Consider the following 18,516-nt stretch of genomic DNA (forward strand, 5'->3'; position numbering starts at 1 on the left):
AAAATGGATTGGGTCCTAGCTTAGGGCTCAAGGATGGGCTTGAATTGGGATGTATTTATAGAGAGGAGGTCCGCAGCCCCCAAGAGCACTACTAAGCGGCCAGTTATCTCTCCTCCCGCCCCCCAGCCCCCCAGCCCCCCAAGCTATCAAAACGGCCCGGCGCCCAGGGTCTGAGAGAGTTCCTCGCGTCACAGACCAGAGGAAAAGGGGGCTGAGCTGCTGCGCGGGGATCCCGCCGCTCTGTCTCGCTCCCCGGCCGAGCCGTGTTGATTGTCCCCTCGCGGCGCCCGGAAGCGACCCTCAGTAAACAAAGCCGTATGTGGGCGCAGCTCCAGCTGCCCGGGGCGCGCTGTCCAGCCCGAGGGGGGCGGGGGAGGAATGTTGTGAATGAACCCAAGGCCCGCCCCGAAACTCGCATAAGGCCAGCGCCGCGGAAGTCCTCCCACTCTGATTGGCCTCCGGCGCTCCCTGATTGACAGTGCCTCTCGCTGAGCGCTCTTACTGGACCTCTCCGTAAAGATAGGCGGCGCAAATAACGAATGAACAGCGGCAACCTGGAGTTGGGTCTGGCCGGGCAGCCAATAGCAGAGGAGGGTCTCAGAGGCCGACGGGGGGGCCAATTGGGAAGGGCGGCGGGGGCGGGACGAGGCGGAGGATAAAGCGGCGGCCGAAGCTGCTTCATTGTTGTGAAGAGTCTTAAAGGGGCCGCATCACCCGGCCGGCCCGGCGCGCTGCGGGGGTGGGAGTAGCGGGGGTCCGGGTGCGGCCCTGCGTGGAGGAAGGACAGGAAGGCGGGTAGGAGTCGCGGGAGCCGGCGAAGCGGAGCGGGCATCTGACCGACCCCCCTCAACAGGCCCCGCCCCGGCCCCGGCCGATGGACCCCCCCGCGGCCAAGCGGAGTCGGAGCTGCCCCGCGGGACCGAAGGAGCGCGATGCCGGGGCCGGGGCCGTGCGCGGCCGGGGCCGGCCCGAGGCGCTGCTGGACCTCAGCGCCAAGCGAGTAGCCGAGAGCTGGGCCTTCGAGCAGGTGACCGAGAGGGGCGGGGGAGGGACGCACCCCCAGCCCCTTTTCCGGTAGTCCCCCTCCCCCTGCCCAGCTCCCAGTTTCGGTACCTGCCCTGGTCGGAGAGAAATCGAGATCCTTAACCCTGCCCCGAGGCACCCCCTTATCTTCCCATTTCACTCCTTCAAACCTCATGACCCACTCTCATCCCTTCCCCGCCAGCCCTGCCCTCCAGCCCAAAAGACCCAGGGATGCCCCCCAGTACCCCAGATCCCAACTCTTGACACTTCCTTCTCCTCCCCATGGCCCCCTCACAACCCTGGGTACCCCTTTCTTCCCATCTCATCCTCATCCCCCATTAGAGCACCCCATTCAATCCTCACTCCTCTCTAGCTCCTACAAGTTGCCCCCCTTGGGGACACCCAGAGCACAGCTCCTAGAGACCCACAATCCTCTATTCCAGATCTCTGCCCTATACCCCCACCAGAGGACTCCCATTTCTGCAGATCTCAGCTGGGACACCCCTTTATGCTCCTCCAGGTCCTGTCCCCTATTCCCACGCCCAGTTTTTCTGGGATCACTTCCCACCTGGGGCTGCCAAGTCTCTCCTGATGGGCTGCAGGGATTTCCCAAGACCCCTACCACTCACCCTTCTCTTTGCCCCCCACCTCCATCCCAGTCCTTCCGGAGGTGGGCAGCAGGGTCGGGGTCTGTGTTGTGATGGTACCTGAACAGGTGCACCTGGAACCCTGCCTCTATGGCTTCTGGGGATTCTGACAGGATGCCCAGGGCTGGAGCCCTGGATGTCCCCTTTTCCAGCCTCAGTGTGGGTGCCCCAGGAGCTGGAGCTGTGGCCCAGACCTGACCAAACCTGATGAGCTCCCACAGGTTCTGCCTGGCTTTGAGAGGCCATTCTTTGCCTCTGGCCTCTCCAGAGTTAGGAAGCCTGCTGGGACTGATGGGTCTGGGCCGAGTGTGGATGGAGCATGCTCTGATTCATGGCCTGGAAAATCCCTCCTTAGTCATCTACCAACTGTCCCTGAGGCCTGGGCCATTCACTGGCACTCCCACTTCCTCCCTGAAACCCAGATTTGGGGGCTCTGGAGGGCTCCTGCCCCTTCGTTGTGCGTGAGATGCCCAGAATAATCTTAAAACCACATCCGGTACTCCATGTACCTGCCTTGCCCCATAGAAGCTCACAGAATCTTCTGCAACCGTTGGGAGTTGTGGTTTTCCTTCCCACTCTGAGGAAACTGGGGCACAGAGAGGTTGAGAAACTTGCCCAAGGTCATCCAGCCAGTGAGTAGCAAGGCTGGATTGGAACACAGGCTCGTCCAGCTCAGTTCATTGCCCAGAGCCCATGGGGGTGGCTAGGACACCCCTCCCTTCCTGGGGGGCCCTTGAAGCTGGGAACAGAGTCTGTGTTGGGAGTTGGAGCTTGCCGGCTCTGGGACACTGAGCAAGTGAATTCACTCATGTCTGAGCCTAAGATTCCCCAGGCTGTAAATGTGATTAGTATTATTGGGATTTTGCTGTGAAAATTAAGGGGAAATTGCATACATAGAGCATTTAGCATAGCATAGGCTGAGAAAATACAGCCCTGGTCACTATTCTTATAACTTTTATCTCTCTCTCTCTCTTCTGCCCTCTCAAAGCCTAGGTCCTGTCTTACATCAGGACCCTGGGACCTGATACCCAGGAGGAAAGCCACAGAAAGTTCTAGAACACTCACTATGGGCCAGGTGTTATTATAAGCAATTTATGTAGATTAATGCATATTTGGTCCTCACGATACCCAAGAGGCCAGTGCTATGAATAGCCCCATCACACCTGAGAAACCTGCAGCTCAGAGAGGCAAAGTGACTTGCCCACCGTCATACAGCTTAGACGCGGCAAAGCCTGGGCTCACGCTGAGGTTTCTAACCCCCCGGCCCTTCCTTCAGGTCGAGGAGCGTTTCTCCCGGGTGCCGGAGCCGGTCCAAAAGCGCATTGTGTTCTGGTCATTTCCACGCAGCGAACGGGAGATATGTATGTACTCGTCGCTGGGCTACCAGCCTCCAGAGGGCGAGCACGACACCCGGGTGCCCTTCACCCGCGGGCTGCACCTGCTGCAGAGCGGGGCCGTAGACCGGGTGCTCCAAGTGGGTAAGTGCCCTCCCCGGGGGCCAGGGCCGGGGGAGCTTCCGGATCTCTGGGGAAGGTTGGACAAAATGTTGTGAATAAAGAGCAGGAATCTGCCCTACCTGGTTTGGCTCAGTGGATAGAGCGTCGGCCTTCGGACTCAAGGGTCCCAGGTTCGATTCCGGTCAAGGGCATGTACCTTGGTTGCGGGCACATCCCCAGTAGGGGGTGTGCAGGAGGCAGCTGATCGATGTTTCGCTCTCATCGATGTTTCTAACTCTCTATCCCTCTCCCTTCCTCTCTGTAAAAAATCAATAAAATATATTTAATCTGCCAAGACCTCGGGCCGCGGGCTTAGATGAAGGGTCTGGAGGAGGGATGTTGCGCCAGCTCCATCAGCTTAGTTGGAGGGTGGGAAAGAGTTGCTGAGATTGGGAGGAGGGCAGGAGAATCTAAGCTGGAAATGAGAGGAGGTTCCATACCTCAGGCAGAGCCCCAGTGATGTGAGGCCTGAGGTCTAATAGAGCCAGAGGCAAGGATGATACCAGGCCTCAGGCAGAGAACTCAGGTGGAGGTTGGGATCAGACCTAAGGCAACAAGGCTTAGGTGGAAGTCTATGATAGAAGTTCAGGATCAGCTGTGAGGGGTAGAATTACACCTCAGGTATTGGGGTTCCATGGAGGGGAGGGAGCAGAGGTTCAAAGCCAGAGGTGAAAGATGATTCTAGACCTCAGGCAGCAGTGCTCAGAAGGGAACCAGTGAGAGCCAGAAAACAGGTGAGTCCTGGAACACCTGGGGGAGGTCACGTCTCCCAGCTGGAGGCAGGGGCTTGGCCAAGATGACCCTCCCTAAACCCTGGCCCCCTTGCCTGGACATGGCCCAGCTGGCCACAGGCTCGGCCACCTCCAGCGGTATGAGGAAGCGGCCGTTTCCCCACATGACGCAGCCAGGGCCGGCTGGGGCCTGAGCTGCCCAACCAGTCTGATGAGCCTGGCATCTGGGCTCCCCAGGGGCCAGGGAGGGGCAGGGGGTGATGGGGTGACCTGGCCTGCCACATCTGCCCCTCATCCCCAAGTGTCACAGGCCTTTGGCATCTCCCCAAGAAGTTACAGGGCATCTAGACCCCGGCCTGTATCCCTGGTAGCCCAAGGACTGAGAAAACCATCTTTGATATCATCTCTATAGTAATATGTATATGTGCGTTTGTTTAGGACTTACTGTATGCCAACAGTGTTCTTCTAAGCCCTTGCTAACTATTAACTCATTTAATTCTCATTACAACTCTATGGAGGAGGATGTTCCTGTTTATTCTCATTTGACAGATGAGGAAACTGAGGCACAGAGAGGTTAAGTGACTTGCTCTAGGTTACTGAGCTGGCATTTGCACTCAGGTCTTGCTGTGCGCCATGGATGAGCATCCCCTGCCTCTGGGGTGACACGGTGGTGATGGTTTGGTGTTTGTCTTAGGGTTCCACCTGAGCGGTAACATCCGGGAGCCCGGAGGCCCCGGAGAGCCTGAGCACCTCTACCACGTCTCCATCAGCTTCGACCGCTGTAAGATCACGTCTGTGAGCTGTGGCTGTGACAATCGTGACCTCTTCTACTGTGCCCATGTGGTGGCCCTGTCCCTGTACCGAATCCGGCACGCCCATCAGGTGGAGCTGCGGCTCCCCATCTCCGAGACTCTCTCCCAGATGAACCGGGACCAGCTGCAGAAGTTCGTGCAGTATCTCATCAGCGCCCACCACACTGAGGTGCTGCCCACTGCCCAGCGCTTGGCCGACGAGATCCTCCTCCTGGGCTCCGAGATCAACCTGGTGCATGGTAAGGGCGCCTTGGGGTCTGATCAGGACGGTGAGGCTTCAGCTCACGGCCACCTCGCTTGCCGTGTGACCCACATTTGTCACAGAATCCTCAGGTTCCCTTGATCCATGAGCAGGTGTGGAGGGAGTACCACTGCCTGAGGTCAAGGCCTCACACCTATTAGGAGGAAGATTCTGGATTTGATGTGGCCCTGGTCAGATGAATGGCTGAAATCAGCCAATTCAGAGAATGAGAGTTGAGGGAACAAATGGGAGGTTGGGCCCCAGGGTGAGGTTGTCCCAGATCACAGGCACAGGCCTGAGTGGGTGGGTGAAGGACATGAAGGGTATGTAGGTGTCGGGTGTGGGTGCTGGTGGGAGACAGACAAGGAGATGTCATGCACTCTGGGAGGGTTTGGGGCTACAAGGGACTGTGTTGTCTAACCATAATGGTGGAGAGAATGGAGCAGGATAAACGGTAGATAGATGGATAAGTAGGTGAAGACATGGATAGATACTTGAGGGTGAGGGTGGGTGGATGCAGAAGGTGGTCATGATGAGCTGATGGTGTGGAAAAGCAGGTGGAGTGGGTGAGTGGATAGGTGATTAACTAGGATGGTAGGTGAATGGGGAATTGGTGATAATTGGAGGTGGGGTGGGGTGGGGTGGGCTTTGATAGAGGGGGTTGAGGTACACTGACGGTGGTGGACAGATACGCTTGGTGGAATATTGGAAGGACCAATGGGTGCATGGATTGGGGGTGAGTTAATGGATGTATGGAAGGGATGTTCATGTGTGTGGACTGATGTGGTGGATGGATCAAGTGGGTGTAGGACAGATGGATGGACTAATGGGGTGGTGGTTGTTTGGGGAGATACATATGAATGGATGGTTTGATGGAAGAAGAATAGATAGAAGGTTGGGGTTCGTTGGATGGATGGATAGTGTGGTTGTGTGGATCAATAGATGAATTAGTCAGTGGATATTTTTGAGTGTTTGGTACAGATTAGCTGGAAAGACACATATGGGTAGGTAGCTGGATGGGTGGGCCAATGGGATGGGTATAGATAGGTGAGCAGGTGGAAGTACGGATAAGGCGGATCCTTGACTAATGGGGTGGGTAGGTATGCTAAGGGTTATGGGTATATGGATGGATTAGATGCATAGTATGACATGGGGGGTGGGGTAGACAGGTGAGTGGTTTAGATGTGGGTGGGTGGATGGTGCTTTGGGTAGCATGGATGGATGAGTAGAAGGGCAGGTGATGTTTCAGGTGGGATGGACCATCATCCCACCTGAATGGATGAATGGGTGGGTGGTGTTTTGGGTAAGATGGATGATCAGTAAATAGATGGATAAGCTAGAGATGTTTTAAGCAAGATGGATGGATGGGTGGATGGATGGATGGATAGGTAGGTAGCATTTTAGGTGAGATGGATGGATGGATGGATGGGCAGATTAGTAGGTTGTTGTTTCAGTTAAGATGGATGAATAAGTAAATGAATGAGCAAATGATGTTTGGGAGGAATGGATGGATGGATGGCACTTTAGATGGGATGATGGACAGACAGACGGATGGATGGATGGCTGCGTGGTTTTTCAGGTGGGATGGGTAGGATGGTTTGGAGGACTGAATGATGGCAGGGGCAGAGGCCCCCTCTCCCCAACCCAAACTTCAGCTTTCCTTCCCACCCCACAGGTGCCCCAGACCCCACGGCGGGTGCAAGCATTGAGGATGCCAACTGCTGGCATCTGGATGAGGAGCAAATCCAGGAGCAGGTGAAGCAGCTGCTGTCCAATGGTGGCTACTATGGCGCCAGCCAGCAGCTGCGCTCCATGTTCTGCAAGGTGCAGTGTGGGCATGGCGTGCACAGCGGGGCTGGAAGACACTGGTGCCGCACCCCACCCCTTCCTCACCAGCCTGTCCCCATGCAGATTCGAGAAATGCTGCGAATGCGGGACTCCAACGGGGCGCGCATGCTGATCCTCATGACGGAGCAGTTTCTGCAGGACCCGCGCCTGGCCCTGTGGCGGCAGCAGGGCGCCGGCATGACAGACAAGTGCCGGCAGCTGTGGGACGAGCTGGGTAAGGCCCGGCCCTGGAGCGGGGCAGGCACCAGGACTTGGGCATTAGATCTTGCCCCCCCCTGAGATTGAGGTCTGTCCCGAGTCCCTCCTCTTCCTTCGCGCCTCTGGTGTACGAGGCACTCACTGTACTGATTGCTGGAGCTGCAGCAAGAAGCAGGTTAAATACCTGCCCTCGTGAAGCTGGCACCCTGTAGGTTAGGCCAGGGTTGGCACACCTTTCCTATAAGGACCAGATAGTCAATAGTTTCAGCTTTTTGGGCCATTGGCTCTCTGTAGCGACTCCCCAGTTTTGCCTGTCGTATTTGAAAAGCAACCACAAACGTAACTGAATGGGCATGGCAGAACCCCCATAAATCTATGTACAGACACTATTTATTTGAATGTCACAAGTCACAAAATATTCTTTTGATTTCCCCCATCACCACCATTAAAAAATGTAAGAATAAGTCTTATCTCGCAGGCTGTTGAAAAACAGGCGGTGGGTTGGATTTTCTCCAGGGGCAGTAATTGGCTGACCCCTGTGATAGATGGTGATAAGCACTGGGGAGGTGGGGGACAGTGAGAGAAGTCCCGAGGCCTGGGTTTGAATCCTTCCGACTTCCTAGCTGTGTGACCTTGAGCCAGTGACTTTACCTCTCTGTGCCTCAGTTTTCTTACCTGTAAAGTGAAGAGACCATTAGTTGCAGCCTCAGAGGCCCAGGGTGAGGGTGAAGCAGAGAGTAGCGCACAGCGCACGGTAGGCAGTCCGTAAATGTTGCTGCTACTGTTGCCATGGATGTTGAACCTCCCCATTCACTGCCCTCCCTCCCCAGGGGCCCTGTGGGTGTGTGTAGTCCTGAGCCCCCACTGTAAACCAGAAGAGCGGGCGAGCTGGCTCCAGCTGCTTGGCAAGTGGGACAAGTTGGACGTGTGCCCGCTGGAAGAGGGCAACTACTCTTTCAACGGTCCCAGCCTACAACTCGCCACAGCCCTCAACCCAGGTAGGAGAAGGGTCCCTGCCATTACCCAAAACCATGACCTCTGCAGTGCCCTTCCCCCCATCATGATTGCTCTGGGGGGGCAAGAGGAGGCCCCAGCCCTTGCCTGCCCTGCCCTCCAGGAGGGAGGGGGTGCCCAGGGCAAGGCAGTGGGTAGCCCAAGGGACAGTGTGGTGAAATGCTTAAGACACCTGTAGTTCTGGCTGTTCTCCTAATTTAGCCTCCTCCTGGCAATGGAGGCGGGTGTGGGGGGAACAGAGGAAAAAGCAAATATATTAAAAAAAAACACAAAAAAGAGGCAGAAATGAAAGGAAAGAGACAGGAGGAGAGAGAGAGGAAGGGGGCATGGGGAGAGACATAAAGAGAAAGAAAGAGTAGAATGTGAGGAATAGAAAGATGGACAGCAAGACAGTTATCAACCTCAGTGTTCTACACACACACATGCACCTCTGAAAGGCTGCTGTAAGGATTTGAGGTGGCACGTGTCCACCGATGCACCCAGAGTGTAGCCCTAAGTGGCACTCGGTGTGGGGAGCTAGCCATGACCCCGCTGCTAGGCCATGTTGGACACCTCTCCACAGGCCCGGAGGAGGAGGAGGAGGTGGCTGCAGGTTCCCGCCACACCGTGTTTGGCCGAGCCCTGCAGGCTGGGTCACTGCATTGGAGTGACACCCATCTTCAGAGGATCCTGGCCAGTGACTGCTATGGCCCCAGCCTCACAGGCCATGTGGGCAGCGACAAGGCAACCTTTGACCCCCAGGGCCGCCCCCTCTGGCTGGGGGAGCCATTCCCCACTGCTTGTGCCCGGGTGGACACCCTGCGTGCCCATGGATACCCCCGCCAGGCCCTGCGGCTAGCAGGAGCCATCGTCAACACACTCCGGCTACAGCGGCGGCATCAGCTTGAGAGCTACAAGCAGCAGAAAAAAGGTGGGCACCAATATTATCATGAGGTCCTGGGGCTGTAGGCACAGATGCCAACTACTGGAGGCTGTGGCAACCCAGGGGGTCTGTGGGTACCACTTAAGGTCCCACTGGGAAAACCAGACCACTATAGGTGTCTTGAGCCTACAGGAATTTAATGCAGGGGATTGAGGGCTCACAAAGCCACTGGAGGGGATGCAGAATTAAAAGTCAGGAAGCCGCTGCCTGAGTTTAAGAACTTGAACTTCAGAAGCACAGTAAGCGCAGCAGCCTGCAGCCTCCACAGGGGGCAGTTCCCAAGAGATCACCCAGAAGCTGCTGGCTGGGCTGGAGAGAGGTGGGTGGGATTAGGGGTTGAGGGGGAAGGACACCGCTTGGAAGTTTTAGAAAATGCCCAGTTCCTCCAGGTGTCCTGCCAGGCCTGGGAGTGGCTGTGGGACAGGAAGCCAGAGGGCTGTAGAGGTGACAGCTGCTGCAGAGCTCGAGGGGCAGAGAAGACAATCACTGGGTGGGCAGACAGTAGGCAGGCACTGGGAGGCTGGTTTGGGGGTTCAGAGAGAGAAAGCCCCCCAGGGGCTAAAGAAGGTGGGTGGGCATTGAGCCCCACTTCCGGCCTGCAGAGCTGCTACAGAAAGGCTCCACCTGCATCACCAACACGGAAGGATGGGTGGGTCACCCCCTGGACCCCGTCGGCTGCCTCTGCAGGGCACTCCTGGAGGCCTGTCGCCTGGAGGAAGAGACCCTTGCCCTTTACCCAGGTACCCACACTGGGGACCCCTGGAGGAGGTGGGGCAATCCCCGCCTCTCTGGTTAAACCCCCTGGCTCAGTACCCCTAGAAAATGAGGTTACACCCTTACCCTTGCTGCAACCTCCTCCCCACCCCCCTTCCTCAGTGCAAGGAGCCAATAGGCTTCGCTTCTGCAAGTGCGGCCACTGGAGGCCTATCCGCTGCTTGAAGATGGCCCCAGCCCCTGGACTCCCCTATACCACGTACCCTACCCTCAGTCTCCATGCCTGGGGTCAAGGACTATTGGGCCCCAGAAAAGGGGTCCCCCTCCAGCTTTTTTAGTGCCGGTCTCCTACAGACTCGGGCCCCGAGAAGCGGAAGGTGGCCTACCAGCACGTGCAGGTACCCGGGAGCTCTGGGGAGTCCTACTTGGCGCTGGCACTGGAGGTGGCACTGCTGGGCCTGGGACAGCAGCGGCCCCTGCCTGAGGGGCTGTACGCCCAGGACAAGGTGGTGCGCCACGAGGAGCAGCTGTTGGCGCTGCTGGAGGAGGTGGAGCTGGACGAGAGGCTGGTGCAAGTGCTGCGCAAGCAGGCGGGGCTGCTCCTGGACGGTGAGGCCCCGCCCCGAGCCCGGTCTTTGGGTCCTTGGGTCCTTTCCCTTAACATTTCCTAAAGGATGAGGTTCCCTGGCACGTTCTGGCAGCCAGGAACTGCTGCGGGTGGTGAGGTCCGGCTCCCTGCCCACCTTGGAGTCCGTGAGCCAAGTCGCTAATGCCCGGCTGGACTTCACTGGCTCTGCCCTTGGTGCTGCCTTATGAGGCCCCACCCCCCTCACCCTGCATCTGAGACCTGCCCTCCCAGGGGTGCCCAGGGTTTCCTGTTTTCGAATTTTCCAGGGCTTTTCTGTCTCAGCCCAGTGTCCCCATGCCCAGGACCTCTCCCGCCCCTCGTCCCTGCCACTCTGTCCTGGGGTCTGCCCATCCCCTACTCAGCCTGGGGTCTGGAGAGGACTGGGGAGGGGCAGAAGTTCAGAAGTGAGCCCACACCTGGGGGCTAAGCTCAGGCTGCCCCTGCAGGGGGTCCCTTCAGTGGCTTCGGAGAGGTGCTGTTCCGGGAGAGTGTGCCGATGCACACCTGTGCTCGCTACCTGTTCACCGCCCTGCTACCCCACGACCCCGACCTGGCCTACCGCCTGGCGCTTCGAGCCATGAGGTAAGGACAGGCAAATGGCTGGGGACTCTGCCCAGTGGGCCAGACAGGATTGGGGCATGGGAGACACGCTCACATCCCCATCCTCCTCCCAAGTTCACAGCCTTGATATTTCAGTCTGACCTCGCGCTGGCATTCCAGGCTTCCCTGTGCTCTTGACTATTAAACAGAATGTATAATATTGTTTTGAACTTGAGAGACATTCCCTTGGCACAAAAGTCAGAGTACTTTTCTAGGATGGTTTGTCCCAACATACCTAAGCAGTGTTCCCACTTTTTTTTTTTTTTTTTTTTTTTTTTTTCAGAGAGGAAGGGAGAGGAGAGAGATAGAAACATCAATGATGAGAGAGAATCATTGATCGGCTGCCTCCTGCATGCCCCCTACTGGGGATCGAGCCTGCAACCTGGGGATGTGCCCTTGACTGGAATCGAATTTGGGACCCTTCAGTCCGCAGGCCAATGCTCTGTCCACTGAGCAAAACCAGCCAGGGCTGTTCCCACTTTCTTATCAAGAGTTGAGATTTCGGGGGAAAAAAAAAAAGAGTTGAGATTTCGCCGAAACCGGTTTGGCTCAGTGGATAGAGCGTCGGTCTGTGGACTGAGGGGTCCTGGGTTCGATTCCGGTCAAGGGCATGTACATTGGTTGCGGGCACATCCCCAGTGGGGGGTGTGCAGGAGGCAGCTGGTCGATGTTTCTCTCTCATCGATGTTTCTAGCTCTCTATCCCTCTCCCTTCCTCTCTGTAAAAAATCAATAAAATATATATATATTAAAAAAAAAAAAAGAGTTGAGATTTCTGCAAACCTGTCATTGGAAATTGAAAGCTGGTCCTCCTTTTACACCGATGGTACGTTCTGTGCCTGTGCTTTGCAAACCCTCGTTTTCACTGCGCGTTGTATCATAAAGGCTTGGTTGTACCACATAGCACATGAACCACTGTGAGGATGGATTGTAAAAGAACCAACCTGGATAGACATTTATGCTGTTGAACAAAACAACGTTACAATGAATTATCTTGTATCATTTTACACGTGTACCAGCCGATCACAGAAGCAGAATTTTGTAAAATCCTTTCAGGAGACATAGAATCCCATCATCTCTCTATCAGCCGCATGGCCTTTTGTACATGCATAAAGCATTGTTTATTTAGTCCAACCCAGAGTGATGGACATACACAGCACTGCAGTGGAGATCGTGCACACACATCCATCTTCCTGGCTGCTCGGGGCTTTGCTGCCTCAGAGGGGAGGCTGCAGCTGAGGCAGGAGGCCTCTCTCCTAGGAAGGATGGAGACTCACGCCTTGCCTCACCATGGGCTTGCTTCTTGCTTCATCCCAGGCTGCCTGTACTGGAGACGGCACTTCCGGCTGGAGATCCTCACCCCAACCCACTGGACTCCGTCATGAGTAACCGCTTCCCCCGCTGGTTCATCCTGGGCCACCTGGAGACTCGCCAGTGCGAGCTGGCCTCCACCATGCTGACTGCTGCCAAGGGTGAGGAGGCCGCCGCCCTCGTCCCCGTGTCCTCTGCCTCTCTTTCCTCCTCTCCTTTGTTCCTTCCTTCCTCTTTCTTGTCCTTTTATCAATTTCCACTAGTTTTCCTGGAGCACTTTTTAGATGGATCAAGACTGGGGCAGGTGCTAAGGATGCCGTAGTAAACAAGACTGTCCCAAATCCCACGCCCTGTGGTGTTACATTCTAGTGGGGCAGACAGACCATAAACCAGGTGAAGAGGATAGTCATGCTCTAAGTGAGACGGTAACAAGTGCGCCAAGGAGGATAAAGCTCTGTCTGCCACTCTCTCTAAAATAATCAGTGGAAAAATGTCCTCGGGTGAGGATTCAAATGAACAAACAAATTAATACTCGTGTAGCTTTTGCCATGCTAAAGCCTCTACTGGTATGGGCTCTCAGTGGCCCTGTGAGGCAGGTACGATTCCATTAGTGTTACTCACTGCACAGATGGGGCAGCCAAGGCGCAGAGAGGTGAAGTGACTTGCTCAGGGTCACATAGCAAGGCAGGGATTTGAACCCTGGCATTCTGATTCCAGAGTCCATCCTCTTGACCGTCAGGCATCTAGCAGGTTCCTAAGTGGCTTCTTCCCACTGGAAGTGGAGGAAGGCAGAGGAGAGAAGGGGGTGGCAGTGCTAAGAGTGGTCGGGATCTTCACAGATCTTTGCCAGGTTCCTGACCCTCCATGCTCACACCTATGCACCTGTGTGGAGGGAACCTGCATGAACTGCCTGGTATAACAATGGTGCCAATGTCCCTCCCCCTCCCCCAGGAGACCCCAAATGGCTGCACACAGTATTGGGCTCCATCCAGCAGAATATCCACTCTCCAGCCTTGCTCTTCAAGCTGGCACAGGATGCCTGCAAGACAGCCACCCCGGCCAGCACTCCACCAGACACCACCCTGCTGGGCATTGCACTGGAGCTGGGCCTGCAGGTGAGGGCCCCCAGGAGGATGGGGGAGGGGGATGCTGCCTGTGGGTGGGGCCAGGATGTGAGTGGCACCCCTGGGGCTTGGCCACAGAAAGGCAGAGTCTGTAAGTTCTGGGAGGGGGAGAATGAGGTTATCAGTGGGTGGGCCTATGAATTAGAGACTCAGAGGCTGAGTCTGAAGGAGAGAATCTACCTCTGAGGGTGTGGCTGAGGAGGAGGAGGAGGAGGAGAAGGAGGGTCATGGAACCTGCTGGTGAGAGGGTGGGCCCCAGAGGGAGCAGAGCCTAGGGGTTCTGGCCTTGGAAGTGAGGCCTGGGGCTGGTGTGCTTATAGTTAAGGACCATGGGTGGGTGGGGGGGAGGGGCAGCAAAGCCTGCCAGTAAGAGGTGGGGCCTTTAGGGGAACCCACCCTAGAAGTCACCATTGAGGGTCTGGGTTTGGAGGAAGGTCTTGAAGGTGAGGAGCTGCCTCTGGGGTGAGGTCTGTGGTTGAAAGTCCTGGGGCCTGTGGGTGAGTGTCCCGGCCACCCCCAGGGCCCAGGCTATCTTGCTCTGGTGAGGCAGAGGCCAGCAGGCATGGCTGTAGCCTGTAGGTGAGGCGCCAGCTGCAGGCTGTGCGATGTAGAGGTGGGCAGGGCCTCAGAAGGTGACCTAGTGAAATAAGAGAATAAGGTACAGCCTGGGGCAGGCTTGCAGGGTGGGATCTTCCCAGGTAGAACTAGAAAGCAAGGGGCCCTCAGGGGCAGAATTAGCCAAAAACAATTTCCTGAGGGGACTGGAGTCCTTGGGGGATGTGGAGGGGGCAGGACAAGGGTGGAGCTTTAGAGAGGAGACCCTCTACTTAGGAGCTTCCAGAAGGCAGAGCTCACCAGATAGGACTGGGGATGGGACCTGAGGGGAGGGGCAAGCAAGGAAGGTGCTTATTGGGGGTGAGAGCTGAAGAAGGTGGGACCTGTGGAGCAGGTGCTCTGTTGGGGGCTTCAGGGGGGGAGTCTGCAGACATGAAGCATGGAACTTTCTGGAGAGAAGGGATGGGTTGGCTTTGTCCAGAGTAGGATGCATGAGGGCCTCCGCATAACAACAACAATAGCAGTAACAGTACTGGCTGACGTTAGCCGAGCACTTTGAGGCAGCAGGCACTGTGCAAAGAGCATTACTACATAATTTCGCTTCTCACAACGCTATGAAGTAGATAAGATTTTTATCCCCATTTTACAGATGAGTAAACTGAGACCCAGAGAGGTGAAGCCATTTGCCCAGACTGTATGGCTCACTGAGTCAGCCCCTAACTTCTGTCTTCTGGGCCCCTAAGGATCCCAACCTCTCTCCCTCAGCCAGCCTGAAGTTTGGGGTGACCTCTCTCTGTCCCGTTTCACACCCTGCAGGTGATGCGGATGACCCTGAGCACCATGACCTGGCGGCGAAGGGAGATGGTGCGCTGGCTGGTCAGCTGTGCCACGGAGATTGGTGAGAGTCCCCAAAGGGATCTGCCACCCATCTCTTCATGGAACCAGATGGGCACGAGAGAGAAGTAGAGACTTCCCTCTGGATCGAGCCTGTGCTCAGAGCTAAGCCAGGAGGGAATGTTGGGCGGAGGGACTGTGCTGGACAGAAGCCCGGAGGCTGGCCAGGCTACATGGCCTGGAGAGGGCCATTGGCCCCAAAGCTAGCCCCCCACGTACACAGTCCCAGCCAGTGCTGCTGTGCCCTGTTCTTTGGGGAGGGTACAGCAGGGGGTGAACACGAAGCGAATGTGTCTCCAGTCCTGCTGCTGGGGATGGAGATACTGGGGTACACCCATGGCCACACGTCCACAGTCCGGCCCCTCTTGCTGACCAGTGTCACCATCTCGCCTTCCCCAGGTCCGCAAGCTCTGATGAACATCATGCAAAATTGGTACTCCTTATTCACGCCGGTGGAGGCGGCCACCATTGTGGCAGTGACAGGCACCACTCACGCCACGCTGTTGCGGCTGCAGCTGGATGCACCCCGGCGGGAGGAGCTCTGGGCCTGCGCCCGCGCCCTGGCCTTGCAGTGCGCCATGAAAGACCCGCAGAACTGCGCCTTGCCCGCTCTCACCCTGTGCGAGAAGAACCACGCAGCCTTCGAGGCGGCCTACCAGATCGTGCTGGACGCCGCCGCCGGCGGCCTGGGCCACGCCCACCTCTTCACGGTGGCCCGCTACATGGAGCACCGCGGCCTGCCTCTGCGGGCCTACAAGCTGGCCACGCTGGCCCTGGCGCAGCTCAGCATCGCCTTTAACCAGGACAGCCACCCCGCCGTCAACGACGTCCTCTGGGCCTGCTCCCTCAGCCACTCGCTGGGCCGGCACGAGCTTTCCGCCATCGTCCCGCTCATCATCCGGAGCATCCACTGCGCCCCGATGCTCTCGGACATCCTCCGCCGCTGGACCCTCTCGGCGCCCGGCCTGGGTCCCCTGGGGGCTCGCCGGGCAGCCAAGCCGCTGGGCGCTGACCGGGCGCCTCTCTGCCAGCTCCTGGACGCGGCGGTGGCAGCCTACATCACCACCAGCCACTCGCGCCTCACGCACATCAGCCCGCGACACTATGGCGACTTCATCGAGTTCCTGGGCAAGGCCCGAGAGACCTTCCTGCTGGCACCCGACGGGCACCTGCAGTTCACCCAGTTCTTGGAGAACCTCAAGCAAACGTACAAGGGCAAGAAGAAGCTCATGCTGTTGGTGCGGGAGCGTTTCGGCTGAGGGGCGTCTGGCAGGTGGGGGGCAGGGTCTCCCCGGGCTCCCGCTTCTGTGCCCCCCACTCTGCATCGGGCACCTGGACTGCAGGTCCTGTGGCGTCTCAGTATTGAGTCAGGGAAGGAGCCCAGCGGGAGCGAGGTGGTCTGGCCTGCCATCCCCCCAGCCTGGCTGGACGTGGGAATGGGGGTGGCGTCCTGCCACGTGCGTGCCTAGGATTATGCGAGCGAGTGTGCGAGACGCAAGGATCGGAAGCCATACCACCACCGGGGGCCTAGAAGGGGGGGTAGCTGGTGTGGCCCCACTTGGGTACCCCAAAAGCAATAGCAAGCTCCCCCTCCCCAAACTCACAGGCCTGGCTTGGGCTCCAGGGGAACTGGGAGGCAGGACTTTCCAGAAACTGGCTCTCAAAGTCAATGTAGCAGACCCCCCCACACACACACACCCTACTCTGGGTGGCCAGGGGACTTAGGTTAAAGCATCTAAATCTCTTTTCGTACCCTCCTCTCACTGCCTCAGGAGCCCCCTCCAGGGTATCCAGCCAGGGCCAATGGCTCATCCCCACTGAAGGATTTAAAGAGGCCTCAGGCCTCGGCCACATACCTCAACCCCCATCCGGCCAGGACTCCCATTCCTGTGGGTACTGGGGTCCCAGGATGGACTCGGGGGAGGAGCGGGTCATTGTTTCTCCTCCCCCTACCTGCTAGTCACTGGACATACAACTCAGGAACTGAGCCATGCTCACACTGTCCTCCAAACCTGGAGACAAGCACAGGGAGCCAGGGACTCCCCATCCCAAACTTGGAAAGGAAAGAAAGGCTGGCCTCCGGCATCTTCTGGCTCGTCTCCCCCTTCTCCTCCTCTCCGCCCCTTCACCTTGCTCTCCCTTTCCACTCTCTCTCCATCCAGCCTGCCTCTCTCTGTGTGTCTCTCTAAGCCCCAGCTGCTGTCCTTTTGGCCTCCCCATCGTCGCCCCATCTTTTCCCTCTTGTAATTAAGGACAAAAGACCACATGATTTTATAATTGATTTTTTTTTCTATTTATTGAACTGTATATTGTATTTTCTTTTTCCTTTTTGTTTTTTAAAGATTGAACACAGCTTTCTCTTCTTTATTTTGAGACTGGGGTGTGTGTTTCCCTGCCCTCCCACCCCCAAACAGGGCCCTCCGTTGTTCTCTCCATAGAGAATCTCCAGCCTCCTCTGTGGGCACAGCTTCGAGCCAGGGGCAGAGTGAGAGAGGGTGCTGCTTCATCCAGCGGGAGCAGGCAGAGTGGAGAGTCAAGCCTCCGCTGAGTGCTTTACCCGTCCTACCCAAGGCGTGGGCAGGAACACTTCCATTTTACAGGCGAGAAGACGGGGGCTCCCAGGTTTAAGGAAAGGGCATCCATTTTAGGAAGACACCAAAGTCTGTTTAGTACCTTGCTGGGGCCACTGACGGCCCAGCCCAGGCTGCATGGCTCCTGCGCCGCGGGAACTAGCCGCTAGGGGGTGCCCTAGCTCCAGATACCTGCTTGTTAGGGATACTTCTCTCCAAGTTGCTGGGGGAAGTGGGGGTACTGGGTGGTGCTGGGTGAGGAAGACACCCCCGCCCAAAGGTGGGGACACTGCCCCTAAACTAGGCCCCGAGGAGTGGAACTCGGGCCAAAAAGAGGCGGTGGGCGCGGTCAATGTGGGCGCCGGCAGGGCGTGTCTGAGCGCCTACACCGCTGAGGAGGCTCCCAGCCCCCAAAGAGTGAGGCGTCTGGGGGAGAGCGAGGGGGCCCTCGGTTACCTTCCTTCACGGCTCCCCGAGAAGCAGGGATTTCCTCGGTGCCCTCCTGCCTTTAGAGAAGGACGGACGGCACGGGTCACGGTCAAAGCCGGGCAGACGGGGACAGGCTTCCGGGGGAGAGTGGGCGGGCCGGCCGCTAGAGGGGCGCTGTGATTGGCTCGTGGCCCCGCCCTGTGCTCCCGAGGACCCATTGGAGGCGGCCCACCGCCTGCTCCGCCCCGCGTGTTCCCACAGGTATGCGAGGGCGGGCGGGGGCCGGCGCGCCCCTTAGCGCCTCCTGGAGGCCTGGGGCCGAAGAGGTGGCCGGCCGTGGGCCCAGCCGCCTCCAAATGCTGTCCTCAGCCCCGGGCGCCCCTTAACTGTGAAGTTCTCAGTCATCCACAGTGTCCCCCTTTCCTCATGCGCACACCTCAAGCCCAAATTCCCCACCAGCATCTCGGATACCAGGCACCCCGAATGTCACCCCTGGCTGAATTCTCCCTTGTGTCTCAGTCACCCCCCAAATGTTACTAGCTCAAGACCCTCAGGTCCCAGTTATGTCTGAATGCCCGGCGTTTCCCTCGGGGTCAGCCTGCACCACCCCCACCACCTGAGGTGGGAGTCCATCCCCCCTCGGCCCTGGGAATCATGACCCCATCTAGGTCCCTCCAGAAAAGCTTTCCCTGTCAACACAGCGGCCCCCAAAAGTCAGTTCCCTCTAGTCCAGGGTTTCTTTTGGTCCCTCCCCCCATCC

The 18,516-nt window shown here is 57.5% G+C and overlaps 1 protein-coding gene across 1 annotated transcript; it reads left to right on the forward strand.

Moving 5' to 3' along the window:
• The first annotated feature begins 682 nt into the window (after positions 1-682).
• Positions 683-17,110, forward strand: ZSWIM4 (zinc finger SWIM-type containing 4). The gene is made up of 14 exons (XM_028134535.2): positions 683-1,027; positions 2,947-3,148; positions 4,592-4,948; positions 6,626-6,774; positions 6,862-7,012; positions 7,827-7,994; positions 8,573-8,920; positions 9,535-9,672; positions 10,001-10,255; positions 10,721-10,856; positions 12,191-12,345; positions 13,136-13,299; positions 14,680-14,761; positions 15,157-17,110. The coding sequence occupies exons 1-14, from the start codon at positions 875-877 to the stop codon at positions 16,014-16,016; spliced, it is 3,318 nt and encodes a 1,105-aa protein (XP_027990336.2). The 5' UTR covers positions 683-874; the 3' UTR covers positions 16,017-17,110.
• Positions 17,111-18,516: the final 1,406 nt, after the last annotated feature.

Source organism: Eptesicus fuscus, chromosome 6 (assembly GCF_027574615.1).
Source record: "Eptesicus fuscus isolate TK198812 chromosome 6, DD_ASM_mEF_20220401, whole genome shotgun sequence".
In the NCBI taxonomy this organism is placed as follows: Eukaryota; Metazoa; Chordata; class Mammalia; order Chiroptera; family Vespertilionidae; genus Eptesicus; species Eptesicus fuscus.

Excerpts from the sequence above, each read along its gene's own strand:
- ZSWIM4 (XM_028134535.2), top strand. The coding sequence starts at position 875 with ATGGACCCCCCCGCGGCCAAGCGGAGTCGGAGCTGCCCCGCGGGACCG. Across the intron at positions 9,673-10,000 it reads GACCCTTGCCCTTTACCCAG|ACTCGGGCCCCGAGAAGCGG; the intron begins GTACCCACACTG and ends GGTCTCCTACAG. Across the intron at positions 14,762-15,156 it reads CAGCTGTGCCACGGAGATTG|GTCCGCAAGCTCTGATGAAC; the intron begins GTGAGAGTCCCC and ends CGCCTTCCCCAG.